A 24,619-nucleotide genomic window follows, 5' to 3' on the forward strand; every position below is an offset into this window, starting at 1 on the left:
CCGCTGCCACTGCGACGGCGGAAGCGGAAGCGGAAGCGGAGGTGCTGGTGCCGATGGCGGAGTCGAACGGCGCCGTTTCCGTCGATGCTGAGACGATCTATCTCGGTGGCAAGGTTCAATCTCTTCATTACCCATTCGTTTTGTTTATCTGGGTGTTTGAAATTCGTCGACTTGTTCCAATTTCATTGAACATGTTTATGGAATTCTGATATGGCTGTACCTCTGATTTCTAGTCTTTCCTTTCTGGGGTTCTCCTAACAATGCTTAAACAATAAGGGGAGGCTTCTGATTGGATCTTCAGCCTAGTTTTGTCTGAAATAGAGTGAAAAAGGATCTCCATTGTTAATATTCTGATCGAGATCATGTAGATTGGTTTCATTGGGGTTTGATTGGTTTCATTCATCTGTTTCTGGTGAATAACTCAATTGAAAGATTGTCTTTACAAGATCTGGCAATGCGTTTCGTCCCTTTCTTTACCAAATTTCATGCTCAAGATATTACAATATCATCATTGATCGTAGAGGGATTCGCATGATTAAATGTATTTCCTAACATTCTAGCCGTTTATACAGTTTTCTGCAGAATTCTTCCCAATTCCAGTTAGATAAATCTTTAAAACCCGACATGTGAAAATGAACTACTGATTCGGGAAGCAGATAACTTTTCTGGAGGATTCTTTGCTTGTGGAAATTGTTTTATGGTCTTACAGATGGATTGCATTCTTGGGGGATCTTTTCTTTTAAGATATCTTCTCTGTATTCCTTATTCTTGTCTTATTGCCTTTAGATTTCATAAAAGAAAAAACATGTCCAGCTGTTTTTGTCCACTTTCAAGTTTAAACCCTTTGTTTATGGGGCAACAAATCTCACTAAAGTAGTATATGTTTCTTCTATTTTAATAACTGATTTTCCATTTCAATGATGCTCTTTTGCACTGTCATTACTTTTTTTTAATGATTGGAACTAGGCCATTCTCTGTTGAAAAGCTCGGTCCTTTGTTAGATTGATGAGGTACTGATTATAGCTCCCCCCCCCCCCCCCCCCCCCGGGTAGCCCGAACTAGTAATTCTTTTTTCTACCAAAAGCAAGTTGTCATATTCCAAGCTTGGGGATGCAGAGACAACAGAAAACAGATTTGTGTGACTGAAGATAACACTTGGACAAGAATTTAGAAAATACTAGGATATGGGGAGAAGTAAATCTGACAGTTTCAGCATTTTCTTGATCGGTTTATTCTCTGTGACTTTCTCGATCCATTGGCATTTTGCTGTTGTTGAAACGTCTCGGTTATTGCTTTCAGGAGCATCATGTGAAAACCGGCTTTGGTGTTGTGTCTGTCATTGTATGTGGAGACCCAGAGAAGCCAGCATTGATCACCTATCCTGATTTGGCCCTAAACCGTAAGTGTAAAGAACCTTCATTACATACATCATTTTATTCTTCTTTTTCCGTCATATTTTCTGACTAACCAACGCATGGCTAAACGGCAGAGTATTTCAGTTTCTTTCCCTCTTGTCCAGACATGTCATGCTTCCAAGGATTATTCTTCTGTCCTGAAGCAGCTTCCTTGCTGCTACATAACTTCTGCATTTACCATATCAGTCCACCTGGGCATGAGGTCCGCATTCGGTTACCATTTTGAAATGGGTTTGATGATCAAGTCTGCCTTGTTACTCTCTGAACGCTATTACTCACATGATTTTTTTTCCCTCTCTGGGATTTTCACGAAGAGCTCTTGCAGTTGGGAGCTGCTCCAATTAGTCCTAATGATTCTCTGCCTTCTGCTGAAGGCTTAGCAGATCAGATCCTTGAAGTTCTCAATTATTTTGGGTAATGATACAGCCTTCTCTCCGTCTTCTTGAACTTTCAGCCGAAAAGTTTGTTCTCTGAGCCCTTTGCGTAGAAAATATTAACACTAACTTTGCATATGCTTTCTTGTTCAGACTTGGGGTGGTGATGTGTATGGGAGTAACTGCAGGCGCTTACATCCTCTCCTTATTCGCTGTATGCCACATCTCTTCATGTTCTGTCAATTCATCTGAGCATACAAACAGTATGTTTATATGTCATAGTTTGAATCTACAGATGAAATATAGGGAACGGGTTCTCGGGTTGATACTTGTCTCACCTGTATGCAAGGCGCCGTCCTGGTCTGAATGGTTCTATAACAAGGTTTTTCCTTCGCTGACTGTATCTAACTTCCACAAACGAGCAATCATATAGTTCCACCCTCCCATCTGACAGTTTTTTCATTATATTTTCGTAGATCATGTCGAACTTGTTATATTTCTACGGTACGTGTGGAGTGGTGAAAGAACTTTTGCTTCAGAGATACTTCAGCAAGGTATTACTATAGTGCCTGTATCTCTATATGTGCGCGATAGCCTCTCCGTGTCTAAAGTTGAAACCTTTAAAACGCTGCTTTCTATCTGCAACAGGAAGTACGTGGAAACATAGAGGTTCCAGAGTCGGATATCGTGCAAGCTTGCAGAAGAGTCGGGTTTTCTCCCCTGTTTTCAGTATCCATCAATTGAATTTGGAGATGCTTTTCTATATGAATCCTGACTATGTGGGTTGGTCATGTTTCAGCTGCTTGATGAGAGGCAAAGCATAAACATCATGCGGTTTCTGCAAGCAATTGACCGGTAGGAACCAGACCTTTGCCTATGTGTTAGTCTTGATACCGACAAAACTCTCTGTTCTAATCTTTGCCCAAACGAAATGGCCATGCAGGAGACCCGACATCACAAGTGGACTGAAGAAACTAAAATGCAGGACACTCGTATTCATCGGGGATCAATCTCCGTTCTACTCAGAAACCGTTCATATGGCTGCCAATATGGACAGAAGATATTGTGCCTTGGTCGAGGTTGAAAAAAGCCGTGAACTTTCACCCACAAAACGCCTCGGGTTTTCTCTGTTCTGACAATTTTTTCCCGGGGGTTTCTGTTTTTTTTCGTTTGGTTCAGGTTCAGGCATGTGGATCAATGGTGACAGAAGAGCAACCACATGCAATGCTGATACCAATGGAGTATTTCTTGATGGGGTATGGGTTATATAGACCAAGCTGTTTCACAGGTAGCCCCAGAAGTCCTCTCAGCCCTTCTTGCATCTCTCCCGAGCTCCTCTCTCCCGAGAGCATGGGATTGAAGCTTAAGCCTATCAAAACTCGGGTTTCCTCTTAGTTCTTCTTCCTCTCTCTTCATTTTCTTCATCCTGTTTCTAACCCGTTTTGTTCTTGATTTGTTCCAAGTTTTCTGGGCATTGTATCTTAGGTCTTGTAAGTAAAAGTGATTAGTGAGAAAGAAGAGGGCACAAAAAAAAAGAGGGAAAACACGCTTTTAACGCATTCTTCTGTAGTCAGCCATTGAAAAAGGAGTCAACTTTTTGAGTTATCAGTTGTAATTGTTTCATTTGTGTGTGTAAATGTTCATGTAACATCCGTTTTGTTAAGGAATTTGATTCAATAATAAGAGAAATTCGTATGAATCTAATTGCATTCTATCTTTGTTCTCGATAGCCATTGCAGATTGAAAGGTTTTCGCTTTCTAATTCTAACGCAGAGGCAAAACTAAGAGAGAATTCAGATGATGTAATCTGACCATTCCGATATGAAGGAGGTGTGATCCATGGACTCCCCGGGACACTCCTCGCCGTGCATCGCCGGCCTCTCCTTTCCTCCGACAAGCCTCGCTGGGTTCCCAACGGCCGTTGACCGCGGCGGCACATCGATCAGCACTACCGATCCCGCGCCTATCTTGGCTCCGGCGCCGATCTTCACGTTCCCGAGGATTGTTGCTCCGGCGCCGATCAGGACTCCGTCTCCGATCTTCGGGTGCCGGTCCCCGCACGCTTTTCCCGTTCCCCCGAGCGTCACGTGGTGGAGGATCGAGACGTTGTTCCCCACCACCGCCGTCTCTCCGATGACAACTCCGGTGGCGTGGTCGAGGAGTATTCCCTTCCCGAACTTCGCCGCCGGGTGGATATCGACGGCGAACACGTCGGAGACCCGTGACTGAAGAGCCAGAGCTAGTGGCTTCCGCGACTGAGTCCACAGCTTATGCGCGATCCTATGCGCCTGATTCATCACGGATTCAAAAAAAAATTCAAAAAATCTGGAAAGGAAATGATCGGAAAGTAAACGAACGATGCGGAATCACCTGAATGGCCAAGAACCCCTTGTAGTTGAGGAGGCAATGAGAGAAGGAGACGCACGCCGGGTCCCGGACGCGAACGGCACGAAGATCGGCCACCGTTGCGGTGCGAAGAGAGGGATCGGAGGAGAAGGTATTGAGGAAGAGATCGTAGAGAAGAGTGGAGAGAAGCGTAGAGGAGCAGAGCTTGTTGCCGAGATGGAACGACAGAGACCGCTCGAGCGAGGAGTGCGACAGAATCGTCGAGTAGAGGTAGCTCGCAAGCGCCGGCTCCGCCTCCGCATCGCGGCGAGCCTCCGCCTTGATCTGTGTCCACAATCCAACCGCCTCCGCCTCCGCCTCCGCTGTCACTGCTTCGGCGTCGGAAAACTTCTGCTCCTTCTTCAGATGCGCCTGAAGGATTTCTCCGGCGGGTGGCATCGTCGTGGTGGATGACCGAACGGTCAATTTCGCGGCGACGATCAGAGAAACGGATTGTTCCACCAACCTGCGAGTTCCAATGTTCAAGGCGTGATTTTTCAACTTCCGATTGTTTAATTTAAATCCAGAAAAAATCAGGATAAAAGTCGATCACGTCTCGTGATAATGGATCAACATCAGGACCGTTGATTTGATTACTTTTCACGTTAGTGAGTTGACCAAGAGATTGACCGTCGGATTAACTTTATCCATTTAGATCGACGGTCACTATATTGCCAGAAGATTCTACCGACTCTGGTTCCGTGGAAACACGGTACAGAAGACCGGTTTAGTATACCGGTTTTGTACAGAAATCAATCTTATCGGTACTAAACCGGTTTGGTACCAAAAACTAAAGTACATACCTAAGGTGATTCCCATCCCCTTGTGTTGCTCACATCTTTTCAGTCCCATAACCGGAGATCTCACAAACACCGATCCATCCGTCATTGTATAACTCAACCCCGCAAGCTAATGGATATACACTCGCCGGAGAAATGTTTTCCGGCGACATTCCGGCATCGGACGTTCTCTGTTTGCGATGCCAACTATTTGTAATTGCTTCACACAAGAGAGACGTAGTACTATTCTCTTAGTCCACGTACGTATGGTTTCTCGTCTTTGGTACTGCTCCTCGGTTCAGCAACGATCCTCATACTCTAACTAATGTTTTTTTCCCTCGAAACGGGTTTGTTCCAGCACGTTTTCTCGTCAACCGAGATCATTCCGCATGTGATATCATAATCCCGATGATCTTTTTCTCTAAAAAATCTCAAAAAATTCTATTTATCTGTACATCCCTTTTTTCCTTTTCACGATGCAAGAAGGTTACCATATATTATCCTCTGTATTCGCCACTTCTCTTCTGCTAAGATAAATTTTCAGCATCTGATTTATTTATTTATTTTTATATTATGGATAATTCCAATTAATATCTTTCAAACGCGTTGGGTAAACCTTTATCTATGTAAAGGAGTTGGCAAACACACACATAGAAGTTAAATCAGTCATAAACTGACGGGCAAAAGGTGAATAGACAAATAATCGAACCTCCAATCTCTCGATACGATGATCATAATCTTTATCAAATTATCTGGATTTCTCCACCCGCCTCTTATTTCGACACCGAAGAAGAGAATGATTATGAGAGATAATTAGTTACCGTTGGAAGAGGCGAATAAAAAGCTTTCCCTCACTCATTTGATCATAATTTCGAGACAAGTAAAGCCAAGAAAAAAAAAAAGCGAACACTTAGCAACCAAGGAATCCAGAAAGTTGGAATAGATAATATGCGTGCGTGTATATATATATAATTATATATACATGTTTGTAATGCTATTAAAGTGATTAGATATAGATCCAGATATGAATGAATGGGTCCACGGCACACATAGAGATGCCTTTTCTGTCACTATAGTAATGGTGAAATTGGTTTTGCTCATTTACTCTACGGTTACAGTAAGATATACATCTCATTTTTTCCCCAATTCAAAATAAAATTATTTATGATACATATATATATATATATATATGACATGGAATAAATTCGATCATTATGTCATTAGACTGGATTTGGTGGAGCAAGCCTCCAACTTTATCAAAGGGGACATCAGTTTCCAACCTTTTTTCTCACATCTCCCCACTGAAATAAAGGAACACATGATTATATTATTATTATTATTATGACCATTTCACATTTGTTGAAACCGAGAAGGAAATAATATCTACATGCATTGCATTACAAAAAAAAAAAGATGCAATATTTTCTTTATTCCGCAAGAATTTATGAGTTAAAATTAATTTTTTTTGAAAAATAAAGTAAGAAATATGTATATATATATATATATATATATATATATATATATATATAAGAATCGATTCCGTGATGGGAAGAAGAAGCTTTTGGAGTAACTTGAACATGAAGAAAGAAACGGTCATATTACGATACTCTTAATATTGAAATCAAATTCAGAAATTGAATTTTTTTTGTAAGATCAAATCCTTTGACACTGCCTTTTGCCCTCTTTAGAATAAAGCAGAAGAGACCTTTGAGGACAATTCTTTTATTCTTGTTTTCCCCCTTTTTTTTTTTATCATTGGAGATTTAAAAAGTAGAAAAATAAATAAATAAATAAATAAAATTGCAGAGGGAGAGAGAGACAAGGGAAGAAGGAGAAGCTCATCATCCCATGATATATCACAGTAGTTCCTAATATTACCAAAAATTCTCATTTCGTTACCAAGCCAGCTCTTCTGTTTTGTCCTTTTCTTCATTTGTTTAAGCTTGTTCGGAAATTTTGGATCTTTCCTTGTCTCCTGTAATTGTCATTACCGAATTCTTTATCTTCTTTTCGAAGATCGGTGTTGAAAACCCCTCCAAAATTCTGGCCTACTACAACAGCTTCTGCCCACCGAATGAGGAACAGTTTTTTTTTCATGCTAAGCTCACACCATTTTCGTGAGCTGAAGGCCAGAAAAAAACCCTAGTTTCTCGGCTCTCTGTGTGTGTGTTAGAAAGGGAGAGAGAGAGAGATCTAGCCTCGTGGTTGCAGAAACTTGATATGGGGTTTAGCTAGAAAGAGAAGAAAAGATGGGGGGTTTCGCTGTTGTGTTCTGTGCATCTGTTCTTGGGTTTCTCAGATGGCTCTTGTAAAGCGGAGAAGATAAAAAAAGGCAGAGAGACATTGAATCACACACACAAATTTTCCAACTTTTTTTCCTCTCTTTTTCCGCCTTCTATCGCCATCTCCGAGAAAAAAAAGGCATCTTGGCTTGCGTGATGCTCCCAATTTCTCATTTCTGAAAATGGGTTTGGGAAGGAACAAGTGTATAGCACAAGATTGAAAATTCGAACAGGGTTTCTTCAAATTTTTGGGAGAATGAAGCAGAAGGGTTTTAGAGAGAGAAGGGTTGTAGGGAAGAAAGTGTTGGTTGCTGTAAGGGCTTCAAAGGAAATCCCAAGAGCTGCTATATTGTGGACTTTAACTCATGTTGTTCAACCTGGGGATCGTATTAAGCTTCTTGTGCTTGTTCCTGCTCACTCCTCAAGTAAAATTTTTTCTCTCCTCCTTTGTCTAATCTCATTTCCTTTCATGTCCTATTCAAGTCTTTGAACTTGGGCATAAAATCTTTGGCTTAAAATGTTGTCTCTTTTGTTGATTCTTGGTGTTTTATGAGTACTTCGTCTGGAATTTGTTGGGACTGGAGATCTCTGTTGATTCTCAGTGTTTTTATCACATCACTAGTTTTGGTGATATGCCGCCTTTTCTTTTCTGTGTTTTGCCTGGTTTTTTTTACCAGTTTCAATGTAAGAATGTGGAAACTGATGCACTGTTTTGTCTCAGGTAAAAGGATATGGGGTTTCTCCAGGTTCACTAGTGACTGCACCACTGGACACGGGAGATATCTCCCTGGAACCAATTTAGATCGGAAGGATGACATTCAAGATTCTTGTTCACAGATGATGTTTCAGTTGCACAATGTTTATGATGCAGAGAAGGTGAAAACCCACTTGTGCAAATCTGGATCGTTATAATCGTAAGCCATTCTATCCCTAATGAAAACTTAGATTTCGGTTTCTGCGTGCAGATAAAGGTCAGGATCAAAATTGTTTCTGCCCCGCCTGATGGAGTTGTTGCTTCTGAAGCCAAGAAGGCGAACTCAAACTGGGTGATACTGGACAGGTGCTTCATATACACCATATTTCCATGCTTTTGTTCGGTTTCATGTTCTGTTTTACTTTCGGCATTGTTTCTTGATCTCGACACGGGCTTGTTTTGATTTTTGACTATAACATTTCTTCTGAAAACAGGGGGTTGAAGCATGAGAAGAAGTGCTGTATGGAGCAGCTGCAGTGCAATCTTGTGGTTATTAACAAGTCTCAGCCAAAGGTTCTTCGTCTCAACTTGATTAGAAATGCAGATACACAACGCCCAGAAGCGATTTCCAGCCTATCTGTGAAAGATGTCGAGGCTTGGGAACATCCAGAAGAATCTGGAAATGTTGGGTTTAGTATTCAAAGGGAACCATTTGTGACTCCGGCTAGCAGTCCAGACCAAGAAGGCTCATCACTGACGACAACCGATATTGGAGCTTCTTCGATATCTAGCTCTGATGCGGGAGCTTCACCATTTCTTGCATATAGAGTCCTTGAGATCCTGAAGAATGAAAATTCTTGGATCAGTGAAGAGAATAGGAGCTTCTTTGAATCAGATTCTGACTCGGATGGTGAAAAGTGGAGCCCTTTATCCATGGCATCGTCTTCTCATCCTGCAACAGCTGATATTCTCAGTCCCAGCGGAGATTTATCTAAAGTTCCTGCAGAGACTCCGAGAAAATCCAAATTTTCAGCTCTGAAGCTCGCAATCTTGAGAAAAGAACCCGAGATGGGAAAGCAAAAACAGAAATCCGATTTAAGCCTAAACAAAAGCGTACGTGAAGTTGTATCGTTATCAAGAAAGCCACCTGCTGGACCTCCTCCATTATGCTCGATATGTCAGCACAAGGCACCAAAATTCGGGAACCCACCAAGGTGGTTCACTTATGCCGAGCTGGAGACCTCGACAAAAGGGTTTTCTCGGGAGAATTTCTTGGCTGAAGGAGGGTTTGGTTCGGTCCACAAAGGGACCTTGTCCGATGGTCAAGTCATTGCTGTCAAACAGTATAAGATAGCAAGCACACAGGGTGACCGGGAATTCTGCTCTGAAGTTGAAGTCTTGAGCTGTGCTCAACATCGGAACGTTGTCATGCTCATTGGATTGTGTGTGGAGGATGGGAGAAGGCTGCTCGTTTACGAGTATATCTGCAATGGATCTTTGCATACTCATCTTTACGGTAAACTCTCTCGTACATTTACCAGCAAGCCGCACATATGTTTGCTTCGTTCTTTCTTGTCTGAACTGACGATATTAATTGGATTTTTGCAGGTCAGGGTAGAAAACCATTGGGATGGTCAGCACGGCAAAAGATTGCGGTTGGAGCAGCTCGAGGATTGAGATACCTTCACGAGGAATGCAGGGTTGGCTGTATCGTACACCGGGATATGCGTCCTAACAATATTCTAGTCACCCATGATTATGAGCCCTTGGTATTGTCTGCTCTGCTCTGCTCATACTTTGAGATCTTCTTCAGTACAAATCTTGAAGATTTTAAATACATGTACATGAATTGATTTCCAGGTTGGGGATTTCGGATTAGCGAGGTGGCAGCCGGAAGGAGACAAAGGAGTTGAAACCCGGGTGATCGGAACTTTTGGGTACAGCCGTTGTCTTGATATGAATTTCTTCTTATCTTGCTCTGTAACTCTTAACCCATGGAACAAAAACAGGAAAGATAAAGAAACCTCGCTCCGCTTTCAGGTACTTGGCCCCCGAATACGCTCAAAGCGGACAAATTACAGAGAAAGCTGACGTTTACTCATTCGGGGTCGTCTTAGTTGATCTTATAACGGGACGGAAAGCTATGGACTTGAAGAGGCCGAAAGGGCAACAATGCCTAACCGAATGGGTAAGCTCTCTCTCTGTTCGGTTCAACCCATGTTGCAAGTTTCCATCTTTGTATCTATTTCTCATCAGAACAAAATCATTTCAGGCGAGGCCGTTGCTTCAGAAACACTCGATACACGAGCTTCTCGACCCACGTTTGATGAACTGCTACAAAGAGGAGGAAGTTTACCGAATGGCTTGGTGTGCTTACTTGTGTATACGTCGTGACCCTTATTCCAGGCCGCGAATGTCCCAGGTTTGATCAAAGATTCATCTCTGGATAATGTGAAAGTTGCAAACTTTATCCATTGTTTTCTCTGATTTTCTGGGACTGTTCTGTTTCCTGGTGAAGGTGTTGAGGATGTTAGAAGGAGACATTGTCATGAACCCAACGAACAACTAGCCGTTGTGAGCTTCGGAAGCTTGGTTATGGAGTTTCAGACAAAGATGGATTGGTACTGGTAAAAGTGTAAGTTTCTGTCTGTAGAATTCTGTTCCATGTTCCTTGTTCTGGGTTTGTGAATATGTGTAAGTCCCATTGGGACATATAGCTTCAAATATGATAACTTTAGGGTATCTTTTCAAAAAAAAAAAAATTATCAATTTGAGTACCTTAAACTAGTATTATACTCTTAAGTGTGGGTGTGGTGTTGGTTGATCAAATCACTAAATAAGTAAACAAAGACCCTTTTTTTCCCTCTATTTTCTTAAATTTTATTTATTTTCCGACAAATTCTCTGGTCAGCTTACCGCCACGTACCCACCTCCCCAACACCATCGGAGGATCCAACCAGAAAGCTACATTCTTTTGTCTGAAAAACTTTTACTTGGAAAGATACATTTCCACACACACAGCATCAGCTTTTTATGGATACAAAAGACAAATACATATACACACACTCACCAGTGTGTGTGTGTATATACGTATTTCAATGATTATACGTTTAATCAGGTCGAATATTGTGTATATATATATATATATATAATATTCAGCTCAATTGTATCCATTCAAATGTTGTAGATGATCTATCTATATTCATAATCTATATACGTAGACCCCTTTTTTTTTGGTTTTTGTTTCCTTTCGATCTGTTACTCGTCCTCTTATTGGTTAAATTAGAAAAACGACAAGTTGACAAAAAAAAAGATTAAAGCAAAAAGTATAACCCCAGAAAATGTAATAACTCGGTCTATCCAATCATCTTCTCTGGGTGTGCTCTGCACCCATTTCTCATAAACCCCCCAACTCTCTCCAATCCAATCCACCACCATCATCATCATCATCTCTCTCTCTCTCTCTCTCTCTCTCTCTCTCTCTCTGCGACAATGGGGAGGAAATGCTCACACTGTGGAAACATAGGACACAACTCAAGAACGTGTTCTTCTTACAACAGAACAGGGGTTAGGCTCTTCGGCGTCCAGCTCGACCTCCCCACCGCCTCTTCTCCTCCTCCGCCGCCGGATTCCTCCGCCGCCATGAAGAAAAGCTTCAGCATGAACTCTTTGCCAGCGGCGTTTTCCTCCTCATCCTCCTCCTCCGCCTCTTTCTCCGGCTATCTTTCCGACGGCATCGCCCCTACGTCGCCCGACCGCAAGAAAGGTCAAAACTTTTCCATAACCCACATCCAAAGTTTCCATCTTTCGTCCATCTTTCCGAGTTTTTTTTTTTGTGATGAAAGGGGTTCCATGGACGGAGGAGGAGCACATGAAGTTTCTTTTAGGGTTACAGAAGCTGGGGAAAGGAGACTGGAGAGGGATTTCTCGAAACTTCGTGGTCACGAAAACGCCTACTCAAGTGGCAAGCCATGCCCAGAAGTACTTTCTCCGTCGAGCAACCCTCCACAAGAAGAAACGCCGTGCCAGCCTCTTCGATATGGTAAATGAATACTCCACAAGATCACCATATATATTGTCAAAACGTTTACCACATGCACCGTTGTATCTGTATATATGAACAGGTCTCGGCCGATGATGTTAACGGAGTCGGTGTTTGGAAACACGGATTAATCAGTCCTGACCTTGGATATGATCCAAGCCCGAATAAAACCGGGTCGGGCAGCAGCGGAGGAGGACCCGATCTTGAGCTAAAGCTCACAGTCCTGCAATCTCCACAGACGAACAAAGGACCTTCTTCTTCTGCGTCTCTTCTCGTTATCAGCGTTACGTAAAAGATATATAATAATTATATGTATTTTGACGGTCCAAAATTGTTTATAAACGTAGTCTGGTTTTCATCTGTTCAACTTTGTTAATTCTTTTGGATATTCAGTGTAATGTTAGTGCGTGCATGGCTCGGATTTCCATTATTGTCTTCGAGGGTTTGTTTGCCTTCTGAAATTATAATTTTAATGATTTCGTCTTCTTATTAATTATGATTATATGATAAAATAAATAGATAATTAGAGAGAGGAATGTGGCATCATGGATAAATTTTATTAGTATCCGTCGTAATGGTAGATGAGATGCACCACTATCGTCATCATTTACGTAAATGGAATTTGTTATATTTTCCATGTCGTCTCATACGCTATCTTATTTAATTTCTCTCCCCTTTTCATTTTGGATAAACAAAATATATATTCGCATATTGGGTTAGTCTAATCCATTAAAACTGTCCATATTTGGAATCAAAATAAATACTTTATATGAGTAGCATTTGTTTTATAGACATTGGTTTTAGAAAATCAATATAAAAAACTGTTATTAACCGAATTTAATCATAACCAAGTCTAAACTGACATTAAAAAAAAAAGTTTATGATTTTTCTAAATCCAAATAAATCGAATCTAAATCGGATAAAAAATAATCGAACAAACGGATAGTTTTTTTAAAATGATTTCTTTTATTCATAAAAAAACGAATTCAAACCGAACTAAACCAAAATAAAATCGAGCCAAATTGATCTGAAGTTAATATAAAAACCGAATCGTTATAGTTCAATACCGAATCCGAACCGAAAAGCACCCCATGCTTGGATCTTCAATTTTCTCATCAGGGTAAGAAGGAGACCCTTCACTGCAAATTCCTGTGTTATGTATTTCCATGGCTTCTCTCAGTTCCCTCAACTGCAGAAACTGTATTGAGTTTCAAGATTCAGTCCAATTTCCGACCACAGTTCTTGCGGAATTCCAGATTTATAAGAGCATTTTGTTCACTCTCAAATTAAAGTTACCTTAGGAACTGCAACTTGAGGGGAAACGAAACCCCCACTGAAAATAACATCTTTGTCACAGGAACAGTGTGAAAACCCTAGGTCTCAACCGGCTCTCGGTGGATGAAGAATTACCGAAATGGGCCATCAAAATATCATCCGAAATTCCGAATTTCAGGAAACACCCACGAAAAAACCTTGCTCGAAAGCTGCAGAAATGAATACCGTGACTGAAAAACCAACTTTGTCAGGGCAATAGAAGGTGAAGAGCTTGCGGAGAAATCGTAGCCCATGTAGAGGAAGCCAATACCGAGAAGTAAAAACATTCCAAACGTTGTTGTCGGGGACCGTACAATCTGCCGCGAGGAGAAAGATTTCCCCTTTTTCTGTCTTCTCCTATTCCAATTTTCCCCGAAAATCGACTTCACTCTCCGTAAGCTTTGTTTGGCTCGACCATAATAAAAGTTTCGAGAAACTTATCTTTGCTCCTCATAAATTTGAGCTAATTACGAAACAACCCCTAAACTTTCACATAGTCGCGTACTCTCCCAAATCTTTTACTTTATTCCACTTCTTTCCATAACATTTGAAGATATCATCTTAAACCCTGCTCTGGTTTCCGGCTTCAACTGCGTCGTTATAAAGCTCAGATTTTTGGAAGACCCGAATGGGTTTCGTTGATAAAGGACGAAACTTTCTCGATGTTCCCATGTCTTCGATGGATATCAAGCATCTTAGAAAATTTATCAGTGAGAATATACATTTATTACAATCGGGTTTAAAAAGAATCTGAAGGCGTTTGCCAACGAAATGCCCCACATGAAGCAACATCTCCATCTCAAGTGGATTTATCTGCAGAAGGAATAAACAAGCAAAGAGATATCAGCTCAAACATACAGTAAAACGAACCAGTCTTCCGGTAACTTCAACAGCAAGAAACCTAATTAAAAAATCTTCAACTTCTGTATAAAAGCAACGTTCACGGCTCAGTAGGTCACAAATTGTAGTTGTGTGTATACGCACCAGTTTTTTCTTTGTCGGGTCAAAAGTACTAGACTTGCAAAACCCACCATGATCAAAGCTCTCATTACCTGTAAGTTCATATGATGAAGTAATGGAAATATCAGAATCGGTTGCAAGGAAAAAATTGAACTTTTTGAAGCCCTTTTGTCTTATAGACCAAACCTGCCCAACAGGTCCCCTGGATCTCTCAGAATCTTCAGAAGTCTCGGGCTTTGGTTTCTTTGATCTTTGAATGTTCTTCCACTTGTAGTTGGTTTTGGCATAGCTACCGCCATTAAAGCCCTTCTGAAGAGGATTCTGGAAAAAGCAGAAACTCAGAAAATGCATCACCCTGATAAGATTTATATTCAAGATTATGAATTCATACCTCACTGGTGTTTTCTCTAACGCAGGAATCAGTATTTGCCCGAACCCCATTTGCTCCTGGCGAATCGAAATGCCTTGTTCCAGAAGCTGTCGTGCATGAATCCTTTGCTCCGTCCGGAAATATCCAGAGACGGGAACCTCGGATATTGTACTGTCGAAAATCCTCAGTACATGTAAATTTGATCTGTTTCTCTTCCCTTCCCTCTGCAACAGAACTTCGTTTTCTCCTCTGCTTGCTTAATGAGTTACTTCTTCTAGGTTGTTCTTCCAGATTCTTGTCCATTGAAACCATTGTCTTCTCATCTTTGGTGTGTCTTAATAAATCATTGCATTGATGATCATTCTCTGTATACATTGTCTTCTGTGTTGCCCCAATCTTCTTATCCTGTCCCACATCGAGTCCTACGGAATTTAATCACTACGTTCCTCACAAACAAAATGGGTTCAGTTCTATTCCTGACCCACAATTTCTCAGAATCTTAATCCAAAATGCTCCTGACAAACTGCAAAATTTATGTTAAGTTCTTAGTCAAAGTCACAGAACTGGATGTACCTGAGTGAGTCCTGTCTCAAATGCGGTTATCATTTTCTTCACATTGGTAAGATTTCTCTCTGACATACTCCGCCTCATCGCCTTTGGTTTCTTGCCTGTCTCCAGTTTGTCCAAACACGAATTTTCTTTAACAAACGAGACGGTTTCAGATTTTATGACCTCTGAAGATTCCTTAATTGCAAAAACATCTGAAGAAGACCGCCGTAATGAAACAGGAGTTGAGGTGACAGGTTCTCCATCTGCATTAGACTAAATCAGTTGAAAAATCAATGGACAGAGCAGAAATCTCTTGAGGTGCATACATAAACAACATGACCGAGCATCTGAATCATCGTAAACCTACTTTGAACTCGGTTTCTTGAGACAAACACTTATTTCTCTCTGGATTTACATGTTCATCTGCAGCCATTTTTCTTGGATCTAGAGAAGACAGAGCTCTCATAACATCAAGAACAAGAAAAACAGAACAAAAATTCAGAAACACAACTCTCATCTCATCAAAAACACTAATGTGTTTGGAGATCAAACCTGAGGCTATGAATTTAGGTTTTGAAGCATTGCCATAGACTAGCTCCTCATGCTTCTTTCTCAGTGCAGATTGTCTCTGCAAAGAACCCGAAATAACAATTCCAATGATCAGCCAAGGACAAAGACTGGATCATTCTGAATAATATGCAAAGCAGAGCATCAGTACCAAGAAACGGATGCGATCACGATCTTCTTCACTGAGAACAAACTGCAGTTTCAGAAGCACATTTCCACGACCTTCGATTTGAAGCTTCTCTTCCAAGAAACCTCTCTCTATTATCAGTCTGTTCTCTATTTCTACCTCCAAAATTACCAAATCCAGAATCGATTTAAATGATATAAGCTATCTATCCATGATCCTAAGTGCAAACAGAAAGATACCTCTACGCGATACGTCGTTTCCGTTAGCATCTACCAATGTAACAGTCAACTTATCTCGCAGAGTCGTAACAGGGCTGTGCCAATGGATACATTGAAGAGACAACAAAGTTTCAATCTTTTCACCAGAAAAAAAAAATCGAAAATTAGAGAGTAGATTTCAATAATAAAGGAGGAAATTACAAACTGTAGTCTCCTGAATCCGAAGTTTGATACTCTGTCTTTCCCATGGAAACTGAGACAAGGGGGGAAGAGATCGAAGCTTTCAGTGATGAATCGTTATCTGATCATAGAAACGGAAACGTCAAGGGACTTAAGAGATAAGCAAAATGGGACCTTTAATGGAAGTGTCTGAGGATCCTGAAGATGTCTGAACGTCACTGAGACCAGAAACTGTGAATATGAACAAGATGAACACGAATTAGGGCTAAATTAGCAAAAGGGTGTTCTCCGAAATCGAATTCGAATCGAAAGTTAGCTCCTTTTTTCGTGTACCTGAGACCTGAATAGTTCCTGGCATTTCTTGCGGATACAGAAGTAAAATGGGTTTGGCTGAATCTAGGGTTTGATTGTTTGGATGGAGAGAAAACGGAAGGAAAACAGAGAGAGAGAGAGAGGAGGATCAGATGGAAACATACACTTGTGGCTGGATTTCAATGGTGAGGGTCCCGTAACCGAAGCTCTGCCCATTTCAAAACACAGTCCCAAAACAATGTAAATGCCAAATTCCTACTTTTGTTTTGTCTCACTTTATGCTTCAAATAATTTTATATTTCTTTTTTTTAAAATCAAACTCACAAAAACTAAGACGTGCAAAAAACAAAATTGAGAAAATTTTAACAAATTTTTTGAAGACTTGTAAACAAGTTCTGCATATTCTCTGAATTTTCAAAAGGCGAAGAAGGGAAAGAACGGAAAACAAATAAGAGAGTTAAATTTCACAACAAACGGAGAACCCAAACCAACTTGAATAACCGGAATCCAATAACCGGTTCTTCTTGCGAGAAATGTGAACCAATCTTAGAGCCCAACACTCCGAAACCAATGTGAAATATAATCTGTTCCGACCCAAAATCGAATTTTGGGAGTGGAATGGCTTGTGAACCAATATTAGAGTATAAAACAACAATAAACAATGCAAAAAAAAAATGTTAAAAATCTGTTTCGCGCTAAGATCCAATGTAGAGATCACACTCTCTCTCATCTTCGGTCAAAAGAGAAATATATTGGATCGTAACTAAAACCACAAAATTCCTATGCTATTATATGAATAAAAAAGTGTGTTTTTTTTTTATGTCAACGACGATCCAAAAATACCCAACAGGCTTTCTCATGCTTCTTCTGTTTGAAAACAAAATTAAACATTTCTTCTTTTAGATAAATATAATGAACCGCGTATATTTATTAATCACTCTTTTTGTACTGCTCTAATACCATATTTGTTTAATCTATTTGTTTGCACCTTATTTGGTTGTTGAGAAATGCTTAGAAAATGAGAAAGAAGACGAGAAACCTCTCGAAACTATTAACAATGATGTTAATGAATAGAATTGTTATGTAAGAAATTAAAACATGTCTTTGAATCAATATATACATATATATATATATATATATATATTGGTCTCTCCTCCTCGTGCAGATGTTTTGACAGGATGGAGTTTACCTAGTTCAAGTGATCAGAAGCTACGCTAGGTTCTTTGTCAAAGCCTACCATTTTCATATTCTATTCTTAAATAAACGGGGATATTATACCGGAAAATAAAAGGGGTATTGTCAGAAATTAAAGAAGCTATCATTGCTATTGTCTCAAATGTGTGTGTATGTGTGTGTGTATATGCGTATATATAATAATGCAGCAGACATGAAATTTTAAAGAAGGTAGAGTGAAGAAGAGAGAGAGAAATCTTCTTTTCTTTTTTCTGCTGTGTAAATCGAGTGGTCAACCCAACAAAAAAATAATATTATATAAATATTCAACGGGAAAACTAATCATTATGCTAAAAATTGGGAATAAAATAAATTTGTGGGATTTTTCTCTCTCTCTTTTTTTTTTTTGTTGCTTTCCATAGCGGAGAATTAGAACTCGTAGCCATAATATGCAACACAAATATGTTATCTTCTTACACATCTCTTGTTTTGTACGACTTTCACGTTCTCACATTAAGGATCTTTGCCTCCCTCCATTTGTGTTTTATGTGAACAACATTTCATTGCAACATTGCCCAACGAGATATTCATTCAAGAAAATATCAAACTATTCTATATTGATATAAACATATACATATTTAATAACTTGGAAATGGTAAATGAAAACTATGATTTATATTAATTGTTTCTCGGATCTCATTGCATGATGGAAGAGGTAAATGAACAAGAAGACCCATATGATCTGGTTATCAACCTGTTCAAGAGGTCCATATAGTAATAGAAAACCTAGCAACTCACTCTCTTATTATATGGTGTTTCACTCCTGATTAGACCGCTACTGCAAAACTAAATAATAAGAAAACATTCTACGACCAAACCGAGATTTAACAATCAATTATTATACTATATAACTTATATATATAAATATATATATGTGGTCCACTTTTGTGAAAATTTGTCTTGTCAACCGTGAACCATCCCATACGATAGAGCCATGAGCAAAATGGCGGCTTCTCTCTCATCTTGTGGGAAAACTTTCTGAAACGCCGAGCTCTTGCTCAATATTATCGTCAGATCATCGAAACCGAATTTGTTCGACGACGAAGAGGACGAAGACGACGGAGAAGATTTGCTCTGAGTTCCTGAATCATCCGCCGCCGCCGGCGAGGCATCAACTGCCGTGATCTTGCACTTCTTGGCCTTCGGCGGTGGGCTGAAATGGTCGCTAGTTCTCTTGTTCTTGTTATGTGTCTTCTTCTTCGCCAACGCTAGCTGCTGCGGCGGCTGTCCTGCCGGAGAATCGTTGGAGCCGGCGGTAACTGCGGATTAAGATCAACATAATACTTTATGATAAAAAAATAAATCTTAATAATATATTAAATCAGCTTTAGTTTCGGACATGAGAATGTGAAATTATACCAGCCAACATAGAATCCACTTGGACACTAGATGTAAAAGATACAAGAGAAATATGACTGAAATGACAAAATATATATAATTAAAAAAGAAAATAAATGTCGTTTAATTTGAATTGTTCTATTACAAGTGTTTCTTAAATAACAAAATATATATAAAAAAGAAAATAAATGTTATTTAATTTGAATTGTTCTATTATAGCGACTTCAACCAGTGATATCTTGGAACATGTGTTACGGGGAATTAACATGGTATGATGGGTTTATATATAACATGAAAAACTTTATGTATAAATAAAAGAAGATTGAATTTGATAATTGCTGTGGGGATTTACCTTTGGACCTCTAGGGCCACTTCTCCATAGAGGAGTCTTGGTGGTGTTACAATCAGAGCAAACCCTAATCACGCCATTGTTGTGACCATGACCATTGTCGTAGACTGTAGAGTGATCGGGGGAAGTTTTCTTCTTGTGATCAACATCGTGGAGATTTCGATCCATGGGCCGTTTGTGGGCGATCATCTTCTTCATCAGCCTCATCTTCGAAGACATCCACTTGACGGTGGTTGTGGTCGGCGACGAAGCGCTCTGATTGGATTTTGTCTGGTTCTGAACAAGAGGGAGATCGGTCCTCTGTTCTTTCTTCCTTATTGTCAGTTTCAGTCTTGTCTCCTTCTTTGGCACCATGTGATCACATGATGATCCACCGTTTGACGTCAACATCTTCGCCTGAAATTCATATACACAAGATCAACCCTAAACTAGTGATAATAAACACATATATTATCATATATATATATATATACACACACATATAGTGGTAATCAATATCGTTTAAAAGTTACAACAGGAGATATAAAGATGTAATATTTTTACACTGATATCCGTGTGATCTCATGTCTCGAAGTCAAAAGAACCAAGCTAACCATTCTTATAAACTAAGATATGTATTGTTTTCTCTAATGATCAATGGATCAACAAACATAATTTGAATGTACGGATCACAGTCTAGTAATTCGAAATATACCTCGAGGGGTTGGGAGAGACAATCATGATCGCCATGGTAATTGGCAGTGTTATAACCAACGTGTTCTTGCTGAGAGTTGATCAAGAAAGGGAGGTACGAGAGAGACGAAGATGATGTAGACGATGAGGAAGAAGCTTGATGATGAGACGATCCAATAGTACAGAAAAAGGGTTGGTGGTTTTGATCTTCATTGAGATCTATAGGGTAATGAAAATTCGAATTCATTGAGAGGGAGAGAGGGAGAGAGAGAGAGAGAGAGATGTAAGCTTTGAAGTTGGTGAAACACAAAGGAGGAAGAGAGATTGGGAGATATCAGAGAAGGCAAAAAGGGTCCGAGCTATACGTACTTAGATCTATTTTAAAGGGTGAGAGACACGAGCCAAACACTATATATATATATATATGTGTGTGTGAGTGTGTGAATGGCTAAAAATATGATTGAATTAATATGACATGGTTAATGTGTGTATATGGTCATGCCTATGTATGTATCAACTCCCACGCGTACATCACTTGTCAAAAGAAATAACATGTAATTTTTTGTTTATAGCAACAGGCAAAGAGATATATCATAGATAATTGTTTTAAAATTTATAAATATGTCGCCGAAATTAGACACAAAAAATAATATAATTATGAGGTTCACGTGACTCCAGGACACCCATACAAACAAACATATGAGACAAAGTGTGTGTATGTGGAATGGTACTGGACGACCCCATGCAGAAGAACCCTATCTGCAATTTAGTTACCCCACAGAAACCCTAATTCTGAAAATAAACTTTAAAAATCAAAGCGGGAGATTTAGGGCCACATAAATAATGATAATGAACATATGATTTTCCTCTGAAAAAACAAATAAACATCCTTTTTACTTGGTCTTTTCAAAAGCTAGGGTTTCATATATCTCAAGGCTCCATATGAAAAAAAAAGATGGGAAAAGCCAAATTTTGGATCACACAATTTCTTCAAAAGAAAAAATCTACCGGGTGAAAATTACATCTACACATGGTATTATATACCCTATATCATCAATTTCTTTTCTCTATATATTATGGTTTTGAACTTCATTTTAATAAAAAAAATGTTTGATATCCATGGATATAAATTGAAGTAATTATAAAAAAAAAACTCTGTACCACGGAATATATAATGGCAATTAATGCAAAATATCTTGTAAGAAAATTACAGCAGCTTAAACGATTATCGTTTGATACTCTTTTTCTTTTGCAACAGCGTTGGAGTTCGTTACAGATAAAAAATTGCAAGTACACATAATTTAGATGTAGTGAAGCGTGCAAGGCATGCGTGTGAAAGCTAACTTTCATTAGATGCGGTAGAGTTTAATTTTAGGTTCCATCAACATGGAAAACATAAGAGAGAGAGAGAGAGAGAGAGAGAGGGAGGAATGGACATGAGATAGGTATAGAAAGGCAAAGAAAGAAAGAACCCCCACCTTAGTATAGCCAAATGCATTCATTTCCTTTAGATCAGATTGTACAGATCACTCAGGACCCCCACTCTCCCTCTGTGTCTCTCTGACTCTCTCTCTCTCTCTCTCTCTCTCTCTCTCTCCCTCTCTCTCTCTCTGCCTGTCATCGAGACCATCTCTCTCTCTCTCTCTCTCTCTCTCTCTCTCTCTCTCTCTCTCTCTCTTCTCTTAAATAATTAGCCCATAATCTTTATATATGTTCATTCTCAAGGATCTATCAACTAGTTTATGATTACAGATCCATCATTTGATCTGTTACTTCAAAGTTCAAACCAACAACTCTCCGTGTCTCCGATTCTATTGTCTTACATGTTTCTAGTAGCTCATTCTCAATAATATGTATATATATGTATATATATGAGAGAGAGAGAAACTTTGAAAACCTAGATCATATACAGAAGAGACAAAAAGCAAAAGTGAGCAACCCTTCTGAGTTTTCTAGCGACAACTTGTTTACATATGAGGATGCAATACCAGAAAGCCCATCACATGGCATGGAATACTGCTATGAATAAAAATAATAATAATAGTTATGAAGATTTTTTTTTTGGAGGGGGGATAAAATGGTAAATAAGAAGAAAACTTTGATCCCCCTAAGTTGATGATACATTGCTTTTCAGTATTGTATTTACCATTCAGTTCCTAAAGTCTAAAGTTAATTTTTAATTGTGATACAAATAAAGGTTAAAAAGGGTTATGGGACGGACCGACAATTGATTCTCAATGTGAGATACACATATATATATATGTATATATAGACAGAGAGATCTAAGGAAGAGGATGAAAAGACAGAGATCTAAATAGGTAGCTGCATGGTTTTGTTCTGTCAGAGACCAAAGACATCGTGGGATTAGTTATCGATTGTCTAAAATGGATGACAGGTAACCCTATGTTTTAGGACTTCATTTATATCTCTCTCCTCGAGGATTTTTCCCTCTCTTCCCGAAGCACCACACACGTCAATTTTCTTGCACATATTTAATAATTCCGTTGACTAATCTGGAAATCAATGCAATGCAACAACAACAAAAAAAATGTAAATTAACGGTAATCATCATGGTTAAAACCTTAGTCTCATATATATTCAAATAAGGGATTGGAATTTGGCCCTCATAAGATTTTTACTGTGATATTTTGGACCACTATAATAAAATTTCAATCAATATATTTGATGTATAAGCATCGAGAAATATAGTAGGATCCAAAAATTACGATTATACCCGTTAAAATATTTTACATGCATGGATGATTGCGTATTCTAGATGATAACATTCAATAGGATGAAACAAAATGAAATCAGACAGAGTAGAAATGAGACGAATAAAGTTCAGATTCTTTCCAGGGAAAATAATATTTAATTTATATTTTTATAGTTGAATCTAAATAAAATTTTATTTGTAACTTTTTTATTTCATTCCACTGTATTTTTTAAATAACGGTTGTGTGATATTAAATGGAAAACCATATCCCATTATACATCCCATGCGCAGGATGAGTTTTATGATACTAAATTTTGTTAAGTTTTTCTATAATACTATTGGGTAATTGAATTCAAAGTTTTGTGTCTAATTTGTGCATAATTTAATATACACATTTGCGTCATAACATTACGATCGAAGTTAGACAAAGTATATTCTTTTGAAGTATTCATATCTATATTATGTGTCATATCCATGCTACTGACATGTTGCATGTCCAACGTGGGCATTAGTGTTCACGTATGTGTTGGTTTTTCTTCTTGGCATACATTTCTTCTGAACGTTCACACACACACACACACATATATATATATATATTAGTTTGTATCTATAGCTTACTAAATACATATTCCGAAGGTCCAATATACGATTTCAAGTGTTTTGATGTAAGCAAATTTCTAGGAAAAACGTTACTCTATCAAGGTTCCACAAGAAAATTTATATCACTAGGTAATAGAATTGAACTATTTGACTTTGAAAATGGTGTTAAATTTTTTTTTTTTTTATAACGGAGGACCCCTATCTCCTGCCCTTCGGACGCGCTGACTAGATAAACCTCCGATCCAAGAGCAGTCTTTGTATATGGATCATATAAAAATGGTGTTAAGTTAGATGGGGTTCAAAAGTAACACTACAATTAGTTCATTTTAAATTTCTAGAAATGACTTTAGTTCTATATAAATCTAACTCTCTTAATTCCTTAAATCGATTCTCTAAACTCCAACTTCGCACTCTACCATAAAATCCTAATTCTCTTTCCTTCACCCGTTGGCTGGTTGGCCTATGTATATGAACTTTGGCCCAGAGTTATAAATATGTATTCCACCAAGAGAACTTAAGTGCATTATTTTTATGGTGATATGTTTTTTTTTTCCATGTGTGAGGTTCAAAGATTTTTTTATAGGTATCGAAACTGAAACGAATCGAATATAATTTAATAATTGAATATTGATATATTTTTATAAAAGCGAATACTGAAATGTCTGCATATAAATTAGGTCAATCGGGCCAACCCAATCTGAGTTCGCACTCGGTCCTAAGGTTTCGGGTTAGGACTTGGGCTGACCCAATTTCTTTCGGGTCTATATAGTTAACCTCGAAGTCCGATCTTATATATTCCGCATTCGGATCGGGCCAAACCGAGCCAGTCCAAATAATTCATTTGTAAAAGTTATTTATTTATTTTAAAAAAAAAATATATCACTACAAAAAAAATGGTCATTTCCAACGGGTAAATCCGTTGGAAATGGCCAAATTTCCGTTGAAAATTAACGTTTCCAACGGATTTCCAACGGATTTATCCGTTGGAATTTCGTCGTTAGAAATCGGTATCCGTTGGAAAACCGTTGGAATTTTCAACGGAATTGCAACGAATTTTTCCGTTGGAAATTTCGAACGGATTTCCAACCGGCATCCGTTGGAATTTTCCAACGGATTTCTAACCGCAATTTCGGTTGAAAAATTCCA

At 38.9% G+C, this 24,619-nt stretch overlaps 6 protein-coding genes across 11 annotated transcripts in view; 3 read left to right on the forward strand and 3 right to left on the reverse strand.

The window, feature by feature from the left end:
• Nucleotides 1-3,317, forward strand: part of LOC104817750 (pollen-specific protein SF21) — a 3,766-nt gene extending 449 nt beyond the window's left edge. Inside the window, exons 2-12 of the mRNA XM_019203047.1 lie at nucleotides 4-113; nucleotides 1,300-1,399; nucleotides 1,520-1,617; nucleotides 1,741-1,829; nucleotides 1,943-2,003; nucleotides 2,085-2,171; nucleotides 2,266-2,343; nucleotides 2,438-2,494; nucleotides 2,589-2,644; nucleotides 2,733-2,868; nucleotides 2,969-3,317. Of these exons, the coding sequence (XP_019058592.1) occupies nucleotides 54-113; nucleotides 1,300-1,399; nucleotides 1,520-1,617; nucleotides 1,741-1,829; nucleotides 1,943-2,003; nucleotides 2,085-2,171; nucleotides 2,266-2,343; nucleotides 2,438-2,494; nucleotides 2,589-2,644; nucleotides 2,733-2,868; nucleotides 2,969-3,184 (1,038 nt within the window). The 5' untranslated portion in view covers nucleotides 4-53 and the 3' untranslated portion in view covers nucleotides 3,185-3,317. The remainder of the gene's footprint in view (nucleotides 1-3; nucleotides 114-1,299; nucleotides 1,400-1,519; nucleotides 1,618-1,740; nucleotides 1,830-1,942; nucleotides 2,004-2,084; nucleotides 2,172-2,265; nucleotides 2,344-2,437; nucleotides 2,495-2,588; nucleotides 2,645-2,732; nucleotides 2,869-2,968) is intronic.
• Nucleotides 3,318-3,478: 161 nt separating this feature from the next.
• LOC104817749 (serine acetyltransferase 5-like) lies at nucleotides 3,479-4,755 on the reverse strand. The gene is made up of 2 exons (XM_010547032.2): nucleotides 4,160-4,755; nucleotides 3,479-4,077 (listed from the first exon to the last, which is right to left on the reverse strand). The coding sequence occupies exons 1-2, from the start codon at nucleotides 4,571-4,573 to the stop codon at nucleotides 3,583-3,585; spliced, it is 909 nt and encodes a 302-aa protein (XP_010545334.1). The 5' UTR covers nucleotides 4,574-4,755; the 3' UTR covers nucleotides 3,479-3,582.
• A 2,029-nt stretch (nucleotides 4,756-6,784) lies between these two features.
• Nucleotides 6,785-10,795, forward strand: LOC104817751 (inactive protein kinase SELMODRAFT_444075). Its single transcript, XM_010547034.1, has 9 exons — nucleotides 6,785-7,660; nucleotides 7,957-8,111; nucleotides 8,201-8,295; nucleotides 8,424-9,445; nucleotides 9,538-9,698; nucleotides 9,790-9,866; nucleotides 9,970-10,117; nucleotides 10,202-10,351; nucleotides 10,448-10,795. Exons 1-9 carry the CDS (start codon nucleotides 7,492-7,494, stop codon nucleotides 10,496-10,498), a joined length of 2,028 nt encoding a protein of 675 aa, XP_010545336.1. The 5' UTR covers nucleotides 6,785-7,491; the 3' UTR covers nucleotides 10,499-10,795.
• Nucleotides 10,796-11,246: 451 nt separating this feature from the next.
• On the forward strand, nucleotides 11,247-12,263 carry LOC104818112 (transcription factor MYB1R1). The gene is made up of 3 exons (XM_010547569.2): nucleotides 11,247-11,695; nucleotides 11,775-11,971; nucleotides 12,054-12,263. The coding sequence occupies exons 1-3, from the start codon at nucleotides 11,422-11,424 to the stop codon at nucleotides 12,261-12,263; spliced, it is 681 nt and encodes a 226-aa protein (XP_010545871.1). The 5' UTR covers nucleotides 11,247-11,421.
• Nucleotides 12,264-13,790: 1,527 nt separating this feature from the next.
• On the reverse strand, nucleotides 13,791-16,773 carry LOC104817752. 6 transcript variants are annotated; one of them, XM_010547037.2, is made up of 12 exons: nucleotides 16,590-16,773; nucleotides 16,431-16,487; nucleotides 16,278-16,329; nucleotides 16,098-16,171; nucleotides 15,883-16,013; nucleotides 15,717-15,792; nucleotides 15,532-15,608; nucleotides 15,189-15,437; nucleotides 14,637-15,020; nucleotides 14,432-14,554; nucleotides 14,270-14,337; nucleotides 13,791-14,098 (listed from the first exon to the last, which is right to left on the reverse strand). In XM_010547037.2, coding segments are annotated over exons 1-12 (1,317 nt in total). In that variant the 5' UTR covers nucleotides 16,615-16,773; the 3' UTR covers nucleotides 13,791-14,097. The 6 variants fall into 6 exon arrangements, with proteins under 6 accessions (XP_010545339.1, XP_010545338.1, XP_010545337.1 ...); XM_010547036.2 differs by having other exon boundaries at nucleotides 14,432-14,566; nucleotides 15,883-16,007; nucleotides 16,590-16,770; XM_010547035.2 differs by having other exon boundaries at nucleotides 14,432-14,566; nucleotides 16,590-16,769.
• A 1,624-nt stretch (nucleotides 16,774-18,397) lies between these two features.
• LOC104818113 (GATA transcription factor 21) lies at nucleotides 18,398-20,598 on the reverse strand. Its single transcript, XM_010547570.2, has 3 exons — nucleotides 20,183-20,598; nucleotides 19,461-19,884; nucleotides 18,398-19,060 (listed from the first exon to the last, which is right to left on the reverse strand). The coding sequence occupies exons 1-3, from the start codon at nucleotides 20,405-20,407 to the stop codon at nucleotides 18,705-18,707; spliced, it is 1,005 nt and encodes a 334-aa protein (XP_010545872.1). The 5' UTR covers nucleotides 20,408-20,598; the 3' UTR covers nucleotides 18,398-18,704.
• Between the last annotated feature and the right edge of the window lie 4,021 nt (nucleotides 20,599-24,619).

This window comes from Tarenaya hassleriana, unplaced genomic scaffold (genome assembly GCF_000463585.1).
Source record: "Tarenaya hassleriana unplaced genomic scaffold, ASM46358v1 Cleome28, whole genome shotgun sequence".
NCBI classification, from domain to species: Eukaryota; Viridiplantae; Streptophyta; class Magnoliopsida; order Brassicales; family Cleomaceae; genus Tarenaya; species Tarenaya hassleriana.

What these genes read in the sequence shown, in the direction of transcription:
- LOC104817751 (XM_010547034.1), top strand. Translation starts at nt 7,492, where the DNA reads ATGAAGCAGAAGGGTTTTAGAGAGAGAAGGGTTGTAGGGAAGAAAGTG. An exon ending in TTTGCATACTCATCTTTACG is followed by an intron (nt 9,446 to 9,537) that starts GTAAACTCTCTC and finishes GGATTTTTGCAG; the next exon opens with GTCAGGGTAGAAAACCATTG. An exon ending in AACAATGCCTAACCGAATGG is followed by an intron (nt 10,118 to 10,201) that starts GTAAGCTCTCTC and finishes AAATCATTTCAG; the next exon opens with GCGAGGCCGTTGCTTCAGAA.
- LOC104818113 (XM_010547570.2), bottom strand. Translation starts at nt 20,407, where the DNA reads ATGAATTCGAATTTTCATTACCCTATAGATCTCAATGAAGATCAAAAC. An exon ending in GTCTCTCCCAACCCCTCGAG is followed by an intron (nt 19,885 to 20,182) that starts GTATATTTCGAA and finishes TATGAATTTCAG; the next exon opens with GCGAAGATGTTGACGTCAAA. An exon ending in CAGCAATTATCAAATTCAAT is followed by an intron (nt 19,061 to 19,460) that starts CTTCTTTTATTT and finishes CTTAATCCGCAG; the next exon opens with TTACCGCCGGCTCCAACGAT.
- LOC104817752 (XM_010547035.2), bottom strand. Translation starts at nt 16,614, where the DNA reads ATGCCAGGAACTATTCAGGTCTCAG. An exon ending in TTGAGACAGGACTCACTCAG is followed by an intron (nt 15,021 to 15,188) that starts GTACATCCAGTT and finishes GATGTGGGACAG; the next exon opens with GATAAGAAGATTGGGGCAAC. An exon ending in CCAGGGGACCTGTTGGGCAG is followed by an intron (nt 14,338 to 14,431) that starts GTTTGGTCTATA and finishes ATGAACTTACAG; the next exon opens with GTAATGAGAGCTTTGATCAT.
- LOC104817749 (XM_010547032.2), bottom strand. Translation starts at nt 4,573, where the DNA reads ATGCCACCCGCCGGAGAAATCCTTCAGGCGCATCTGAAGAAGGAGCAG. An exon ending in AGGGGTTCTTGGCCATTCAG is followed by an intron (nt 4,078 to 4,159) that starts GTGATTCCGCAT and finishes GTGATGAATCAG; the next exon opens with GCGCATAGGATCGCGCATAA.
- LOC104818112 (XM_010547569.2), top strand. Translation starts at nt 11,422, where the DNA reads ATGGGGAGGAAATGCTCACACTGTGGAAACATAGGACACAACTCAAGA. An exon ending in GTCGCCCGACCGCAAGAAAG is followed by an intron (nt 11,696 to 11,774) that starts GTCAAAACTTTT and finishes TTGTGATGAAAG; the next exon opens with GGGTTCCATGGACGGAGGAG. An exon ending in GTGCCAGCCTCTTCGATATG is followed by an intron (nt 11,972 to 12,053) that starts GTAAATGAATAC and finishes ATATATGAACAG; the next exon opens with GTCTCGGCCGATGATGTTAA.